The sequence below is a fragment of the Merops nubicus genome, unplaced genomic scaffold, assembly GCF_000691845.1.
Source record: "Merops nubicus isolate BGI_N331 unplaced genomic scaffold, ASM69184v1 scaffold16415, whole genome shotgun sequence".
Taxonomy (NCBI): domain Eukaryota; kingdom Metazoa; phylum Chordata; class Aves; order Coraciiformes; family Meropidae; genus Merops; species Merops nubicus.
In genome coordinates, this window is record NW_008611742.1 from 13,340 (window position 1) to 22,436 (window position 9,097).

Consider the following 9,097-nt stretch of genomic DNA (forward strand, 5'->3'; position numbering starts at 1 on the left):
TAAGTGGAAGTTTACATCTGTATCTCCACTTGATTGGAAAAGCAGTAAATTATTTCAAGCCAATTCATTAATAAATATCATAGAGAAGATTGATGAGCCGACAAAGTTCAAAAGTCAGCAGTGTCCACATGCAGAAACTAAAACAAAGGAGCAAATAAAATGTAATTTGCTTTGGACTCTACAACAGCAATGCTGGGAACATGGCTCTTAAGGCAGCTCAGCACTAAAAAAAGGTGCCCTAAGACAGATTGCTCCCATCATAAACGCATATGTAGAGAAATGCCCAGGTCAAGAGTGTGAGGGATTTCTTTTTCTGAAGAACACTGTATTTTCTATCTGTTTGATAGCCTCTGCTTTCTTCAGCTCATGATGCCTGTTGGTATTTATCCTGTGGTTCATCAGAATCACTAGCCTCTGTTTCGCTGCTCTGGGAGAGCTCTTCTGGGCTCTCTACTCTGTCCAGTTCCAGAAAACTAGTGATGAGTTTGGCAACTGCTTCCACATCACTGTGGAAAAGAAGAAACAATGTGTTAGTGGAACTGTGGTGTTGACAAGAACAGGCACAGTAATTCTTGAGAATTAACTGCTTGAAGGGCCACTCAACACACAGCATTGAGTGTAACAGAGAGCACCCTACTTGGGAATGCAGCATGTCCAGCCAAGCCATTACTTGATATCAGAACATATCGATCCTTCTCCACAGTCCCCGCTGCAAGATTCCTTATTATCAATGCTTAAAATAATCCTCTGTTAACTGATAAATACACCAAGTGTTTACAAAGCAGAATTAATCCCCTCTGTCATTGCACAGCTGAGCTAGTGAAGGTAACGACAGCAGACATGCAGCACCCAAGGGATATGATCAGTCTCCTGATGGGAGAGAATGTCACCCAGATGCCTGCAACTGAAAGCATTAAAGGGTTTTAAGAAGTTAAGCTGAGTGACACAAAGTTATACCAGCAAGTAGGAAAATGAAGCTGAGTCTCAATAGCTGGCAATTACTGCCCCATGCAATTACTTCCCACCTTACACATTTGAATTAAAGGAAATCCATACTGCACCTTCTACAGCCCAAGACAGCACTCTGAGTCAGTGGGTGTGAAAAGCCAGTGACAAATCTTAGAACAACCAGGTAACCCTTCCCAAAATACCGCACAGTCTCCTCTTCCACATTCACGTCTCGGATCTCGTTCAGCAGAGCCACTACTGCAAACAGACGTGGAAAAGAAAACAGTCTATTAGCATGAGAGCAACCTCTCAGCAGTGCTACTAGTGACTTGCGTGGCTGGGACTCCATGCTCTGAGTACTACAGCTCTAACCCCAGACAACAGTCCTGCAGTAACAAACAACTGCTGAGCTCTTCACACAAAGCAGTTGAGGAGACCACAGCACATCCTAGCTGGTGTAGGTCTTCAGGAACAAGACAAACTGCTTCCCAAGAACTGAGGACTGTTAGTTTACTAGTTTCCCACTTAATGACAGTTTTAACTATTTTGCTGTATAAAGTAGGTAAACAAGTGTTAAGTTTACTAAGACTGAACTAATACTAAAAGATTTAACTGTTTAGAGCATCTGCTGATCTCTGAATCCCAATGTTAAGAGTATTTGAAATAGATTATTGCCAAATAACCTCTTGAGAAGATATGCAGTCAGCTCCCCAACATACAAACATACCCTAAAGCATCCTTCTCTGCACATCTTCCACTTCCAAAATGAACAGGTTAAAAAAAACAACTCAAGGACATTCCCAATTTTGTTCACTTTTCTAAGCATACCAAGAGTTGGTTTGATTTAGACTAGCAAGTAGAATGTAAAAAATAAAAAATCTAATGTTGAAGAGGATCGTATTTTTGTTCGCTACAGAGCTCCTGTCTCAGTGACTCAACCAAGTCACACATTATACTTCAACTTCTGTAACTTTGACAGGACGCTCAAAAGAAGTGAGATACCATATTAAGCTGAGCCTACTGAACATGCTGTTCTAAATGCATACGATTTATCTGCAGGATATAACATGCCTGCTTGCATGTGGTATCTAAAGATTTGCCTGCTACCAAAACCAGATTAGATTATAGAAATCTTAACTCCCGGATCCAAAAGTATACATTTTTCCACCAGTCCCACCTGAAGAGCAGGTTAGACAAGGGAAATTGAAACACATTAACATCCCAAAGGAATGGCTGAGACTAGATGGAAAGCAATATGTAAGCCTGGTTACCTCAGATTAAAATAACTAACAAGATGCATTCAGCGCCCTAACCTGAAGCATTTGGGTCCTGAGAGGCAGATTATTACATCTGCTGCTTGGGAACAAAACAGATCTGGAAACCGATGTGACTAATTTGAGTCCAGAACTCAGAGAAGCTCACTAAACAGGCATGCCCGCATTTCTCCCGTCTGCTCACCACACCTGCTACCACAAATACTGCTTCTCACCTTGTTCATTGCCTCCCTTGGAGAAGGTCAGTATCTTTTTGTAAAGATTGAATGTTTTCAGGCAGATTGTTCCCTTGTTCTTATCAAACACAGCTTCCTGTAAAATTAAAAAAATAAAAAATTTATTAAAAATACTACCAGTAGCACAGCTACTGATATGTACACACATATCAGAAAAATATATAGTTATTTTAGAGATATTCCTCTATTATCGGACTGAAAATCACAATCTTGCTCTCGGCTTTAACAGAGCCTTTATCATATCTCCTGTGTTACTTCTAGAAGAAATTAAAGCTAGTTTTATTTCATTGTCACTTTTGCCACACTCCTTACATAATAAAAACTTTGCCTAGAATCAAATTTGAACACTAACTTTGAGCTCCTGCAAGTGTAAGTACACAGTGAACATAAGTGCTAGTTACACTTTTCATTAACTCCACCAAAATTCCAGTGTTGTGCTGTATGGGTCAGGCTTGCTCTAGATTTAAAACCACCCCAACAGTCGATGAAAAGAGGGTGTCCCACGTGTGGGTTGCTTATTCGAACAGCAGCTCAGGTCAGTAAAGTAACAAGCCTCTGTAATAGGTTATTGCTCTCAGTCCAACTCCCAACAAATCAACATCAAACCAGCTTCTCAAACACCACTCACATCACTTTTCCCAGTGGAAAACAAGTAGCCTGGAAGGTCAGAGCTACCCTGTTTAATGGTCATTCCATCATTAGATTGAATTCTAAGTATGAAATCATGTTGTAGCAGCTGCATGTTCTTTTCTTTCTCTCTTTTATAGGAGAGGAAGAAAAGGCCACAAAACCATTTGGAGCAAGTCTCCCCTTGACCATTCTTGTTTAGCATCATGCTTGTGCAGTGAAAGAACTATCGCCTCAGTTCTAGCCCTAGCACAGCAACTCCAAAGGGTTTCTTTGAAACCAAGAGCATAACTTCTCTGCTTGGGCTGAGCAAGTGCACAGGGCTGCTGGAATCCACACCTGCCAACTGTTTCTGAACTCGCAGGAGCTCATCTCCCGAGTTCAGCACCTTACCTCCCACTGCTCCAGGTTCTGTGCTGCCACAAAGAAACACCCAGCCATATAGAAGAGCTTCCATGCCAAGCTGTCTGAATAAGGAAAAAACATCACACAAATTTAGGGTTTTTTTTTCATTCTTTGGTATTCAGTTAGTTTTAAAAGCAACATGCTTTCTTTAAAGGCAGCAAAAGGAAAAAAGGTTTCTCTGATGCAACATTTTTGCTTTTAGTTTTAATGCAAGCTATTTTATAGCTCTCTCCCAGGATGAAAATGCAGAAACTTGTCACATTTATCAGAATCAATCTACACTGGGCTCCAAGCCATGCAGAATTCTAAGCATATTATTGGCAAAGTTCTAACATCATCACATCTTTCTCTTCTCTAAAATCAAAGGCATCTTAAAATGCATCCACAAAACTCTCAACTGCCAAATATTTGTGCTGCAGAGGACAAGGGTAAGGGGATGATGGAAATTCACTGAAGCAAACACCTTTCCTTGTAAAAGGAAGCAGCTGGCCCCCTTGACAAACAAGCATTTGCATTTTACGTCCTGGTAACGTTTACATAGAGCAGCCTAAGCAATTTTCTTACTCAGGCTTTTACTGAAGACAGAGCAGAGCTGCGCTCAGTTTTGATTCAGAAATGTTTGTTGCAGTGTCTCAAGAAAAAAGGCTGCTATAGCTGGTGTCTCAAACAGGTTTCACTGGACCTTGCTCTTTAAATACAAATACTCTGATTATATTGGTAGCATATTCCTACACACTGCTAAGTTTTAAAATTTGATGTTACCCGGATGCAGGAAGAGAATCCCAGGCCAGCCTGCAGGATAAATTCCACAGGTGAAGGACAGCTGGCATTTGGTGCAGGCTGCTCTGCTGTATGGGAAGCAGGAAGCAGCAGTGGCTGCCTGTTCTCTAGAAGGGAGTTTATGAGTAATCTCTGCTGGTGATGATTTAACAGTTTCCAGAGAAACAAAGCACTTCCAAAGGCAAGGGAATCATTGCATTATGCTGGCAAACAATTCTATGTCTTCCCAGGAGCACTGTGAGAACCAGCTAATCACATTGATAAAACGCACCAAAAGGACAAAATGCCAGTGTACTAAACATCATTCTTAAAAATATTCTTGCAAATGGAAAGGAAGGCTGAGTAATAGAGTATTAAAGCACAGTAAGACTCACACAGGCAACAATTGTTATTGTATTTAAATATTCACACCACAAGGTGCAATAGGTACCTAGACTCCCGTCATAAGGCCAGACAGAAGCTGCAGAGAGGAGTCATCAGCATGAAAAAAACAGATCAACAGGAAATAATTCTTCTAAAAAAAAAAAAAAAAAATCATAAGCCATTACCTGCACTATAATAAGCAGCAGCCAAACCTATGGAGGCTATTCCTAGGATGAGAGGGGAGAGAATTAGGACAAACAAGCACTGGAAACAATTTAAAATTCCCTGATGAAAAACATAAGAATACTCACAAGTTAATCACTTTTCAAAAAAAAAAAAAAAAAAAAAAAAAAAAGGGACAAATGTGATGGCAACACTGATTGCTGTATGAAAGTCAGTTAAAAACATCCCATTCTGCAAAGGCACTAAAGGCACAAGGGCTGAGGTCAGAAATAAAAAGGTCATGACGGAGTCAGGAACAGAACTTCAAAGGGAGTCTCAATCTCCCCATCAGCCCGTACTTCCTCTCGAGCACAGCACAACCTGCAGCATGCTACCACAAACACCAACGGTTCTTTCCCCCACCTCCAAGCGCTCTGTGGAGCCACAAGAAAACTTCTGCAATAAAGTTGCATCAGAAACTGCCAGCTCCTTTCTGCCATTGAGGGGGAAGCAGCAGCAGAGTGCCTCAGAGTGCCTCACGCTCCAGCACACTGCTGCAACGGCAAAGATCTTGTCTCAATGACAGTTTGACAACACAGCATCACTGAAAGCAATGACAACCCTGCAGCGTCACTGCCATGGGATCTACTCAGCTGGAAACCAGGATATGCCACATCTTCCCCACCAGCTCTCTCAGTGTAGTCCTAAGAAGTACCACTCCATTTTTTTTATGTATATTTAGTGTTTAAAACCAGATGCCTTTCAGAACATCCTGTATGACTTCCTATTTCATACACATAGTGCCGTTGACACACTGTCAACCACACACAAGGTCTAACTCGGCATTGCTCCACTGCATATTTTTCCATTTCTGAAAACCTAGATGTTTTTCAAGATCAGTACACATCCCCTTCAGAAGTTTCAATGTTGATATTGCCACATGGCATATGGTAAACCTTTTTTTCTTGATCTTTCACAACGCCTTTAAAATGCTGTTCATGAGACTCTGAGGATCTGCAGCTGACAGACTGAAAAATTACCAGTTTCACAAGAAAACTACCACAATGAAGAGGAGACTTAAGATTCATTTAGCATCTACACTAAAGGAGAAGTTCAGAGCATGACAATACCTCTTTCTTGAAATAAAAATGCCTGAAATACAGATGTCTCATGAGAGGCTCTTTCAGGAATTTATTCTGTGAGCCTCCTTCCCTTAAAGCAAGCTCTGAAACAAAGTGAGGAATATTATGATCTTACCAACAAAGAGAGACCACGACCGGATGCCAGGTGACCTCTTCAGATGAAGATAGGAACTGGTGCGGCTTTCAACCAACATGTACATCTTCAGAAGAAACTCCCAACAGCCCAGTGTGACTCATGAAATCTCACTGGAACAAAAAAAAAGGTAAGTAAGAATTAAAAATCATTGTTAACTGCAACTCTCTCCCTTTTTAGCATTTTTCAGAACTTATCAAGCCTTGATCTAGACTATAAAAGATGTCCAGGCTAAGTGAGAACAGAGTCTTTTTCACAAAAGAGCAGCAATATGCACACTTAAAAACATTGCAAAGAAAAACCATCATGCAGAGACTGGTAGAACAACAGGAATCTGAACTCTTCAAGAAACTTTTCATTTTAGAGGTAAAACTCTCTTCTCTTCTATCACAACCAGATTCCAGAAGAAAGCATGAAAAGCAAGAACCTGGAACTATGTTGTAGCTAATTCATGCACCATTTCAAGCAAATAAACCAGCAAGAGCAGTGGAAAGTTCTCTGACAGCTTTTCTCCTGCTAACTGCCATGATGGACTAGCCTGGCAGCCAAAGCAGGACAACAGAACCTTCTACCAGCCAGACGCCAGCTCCGTCACCCCTGAGGACAGACCAGTGAGGGCGGCAGCCTCAGCCCAGCAGTGCCAGCACCACGCAGTGCCATAGGCTGCATTCCCACCCTTCAAGCCAAGAATAAAACAGAGTTTCCAACAAGAGTATGTTTGTCTCTCCTCACCAAGACCATGCCCTCAGCCTGGACAGCAAGTAACAGCAGAGATTAAAAAGGCAGGTACTAGTTTAAAACAGTAAGAGCTGGGCAATTCCATGCAGCATTTTCACCAAGTTTTGGTTATTTACAGCAAAAAAAAAAAAATTGTTTGAATTCTGCCATGATTGGGAGTTCTGATGCAAAAAACAATCTTATCCTAACACTATCAGCACAGTCATGGACACTGGTTCACATGGGAGGCAAGAGGCCCATGAGGACCCAGCTGATGTGTTCAGGATTGTCACTAGACAACAGGCAGGTTGCTGACTGCTTCTCTTGGGCACACTGGCAGAGATGCTTGTTATTATGAAGACCACAATCCACCAACAGGAAATAGGAAATGAAAGCCTGTGCCAAGCATCATGTCATGATGTCAGCAGGTTACACCTTGGCCTGTATCATAGATTTCTCCTATTTTGCTTTTTTATTTTGTTACAGCCTTTGAATCACTTCAGGTAGTGGCTTTCAGCAGACTTCATAGAATAGTTTGGGTTGGAAGGGACCTTAAAGATCATCTAGTTCCAGCCCCTCTACCATGGGCAGGGACACCTCCCACTAGACCAGGGTGCTCAGAGCCTCATCCAGCCTGGTCTCGAACACCTCCCATGGTGGAGCACCCACAACTTCCCTGGGCAATCTGTTTCAGTGTCTCACCACCCTCACAGTAAAGAGCTTCTTCCTAATTTCTCATCCAAATCTCCCCTCTTCCAGTTTGAAGCCACTACCCCTTGCCCTATCACTACAAGCCCTTGTAAAAAGTCCCTCCCCAGCTTTCTTGTAAGCCCTCTTCAGATACTGAAAGGCCACAACAAGGTCTTCCCAGAGCCTTCTCTCCAGGATGAATAACCCCTACTCTCCCAGTCCATCCTCCTCGGAGAGGTGTTCCAGCCCTCAGATCATCTTTGTGGCCTCCTCTGGACCCACTCCAACAAGTCCAAGTCCTTTGTGTGTTGGGTGCTCCAGAGCTGGACATAGCTCTCCTCCTCAGAAAGGATTTTTCTAAAAAGGATATCCATTTTTATGATTGCTGTGGTCAAGCTCAATATGCATGAAGCATTCTGAGTACCACATGAGCACTAAGCAGCTTGTTTACTGTTGAAGACAATGACCACCAACTCCTATTGATCCACTTTAATCATTAAATAGCAACTCTCCCACCCATGGAACCAGTTCACAGGAGTTCGTCATTAAAGCCAGTGTCAGCTGCTCACAAGAACAGGTTTCCAGAAGAATGCCAGCTTTCAACAGGTTTTTGAATAACCATGAAAAACACTTGGATAGCAGGCCCAAGCACACCCAGATTCTTACAGAAGTATTTGATTTTTAGTCCTTTAGTCATCTTGCTGTTCTTAGATAAGTACATGACACTCCTGTAATTCCGCACCAACTGGCTAGTTTAGATCCAAAGCTCCTGGGAATATTTTTCCTCCATTTAAAGTATATTTACCAGAGTCTTTTCAGTTAAATAAAAAGCCCCCACGTCTTTGACTTTAATCTCTTAGCAACACGTCTGAGAAAATCTGAAACTGGAAGAAATCTGAAACCACTTATGCATAGGACACACTCCATCTCCTCCAGATGCCAAGCATCCAATTTTAATTTTCAAACTACTCCTGTGAAATGCTCTCAAGGTACTGGAAAATATTTCTGCATGTACAAAAACCTGCAATAATATCAACAAGTTATCAAATACACAAAGATCATTACAGAAAATCTGGCCATATTTCACTAACACACCTTACTTAGATGGCCATATACATAGGTACAACTTAAATCGATGAATGCAAACTTTGATGCCTCCCCCTCGTATTCCTTCAGGGAAGTCCAACCATGCAATTACCAGTATCAGCTTCGTGTTGGATGCTCGAAGACAATGGCATCGTCTCTCAGGGGCAGCTGGTTTTAAGATCAGTGAATTTTTTTAGGGAATAAAAAGCACCAAAGCAGCTTCTTAAAGTTATGCTGAATAATATCAGTCATTAATACGCCTTTAAGTAAACACATAAGTTTTACTATGACGATTTACAGAGATAAAGATAAGTATTTTGGGGTAGCTAATTTTGCGTGATTTTTTTAGGTTTGACGCCAAACTGGTCTTCAGCACCAAAATAAACGCTGAAATACTTCCTCCAAGCCCTCCATCGGAGACGAGCAAACAAAAGCCACCTTATCACGCACGCTGGAAGCTTAGCCTCAACACCCCCCCAGGCCCGGGCCGTGCACGGGGCTCCGCTCCCCTTACCTCCCCTTACCTCCCAGTCC

At 41.9% G+C, this 9,097-nt stretch overlaps 1 protein-coding gene across 1 annotated transcript; it reads right to left on the minus strand.

Moving 5' to 3' along the window:
* Window positions 1-213: 213 nt before the first annotated feature.
* LOC103773926 (chromosome unknown open reading frame, human C17orf62) lies at window positions 214-6,178 on the minus strand. The gene is made up of 6 exons (XM_008941309.1): window positions 6,053-6,178; window positions 4,819-4,860; window positions 3,479-3,552; window positions 2,438-2,534; window positions 1,062-1,206; window positions 214-506 (listed from the first exon to the last, which is right to left on the minus strand). Exons 1-6 carry the CDS (start codon window positions 6,135-6,137, stop codon window positions 365-367), a joined length of 585 nt encoding a protein of 194 aa, XP_008939557.1. The 5' UTR covers window positions 6,138-6,178; the 3' UTR covers window positions 214-364.
* Window positions 6,179-9,097: the final 2,919 nt, after the last annotated feature.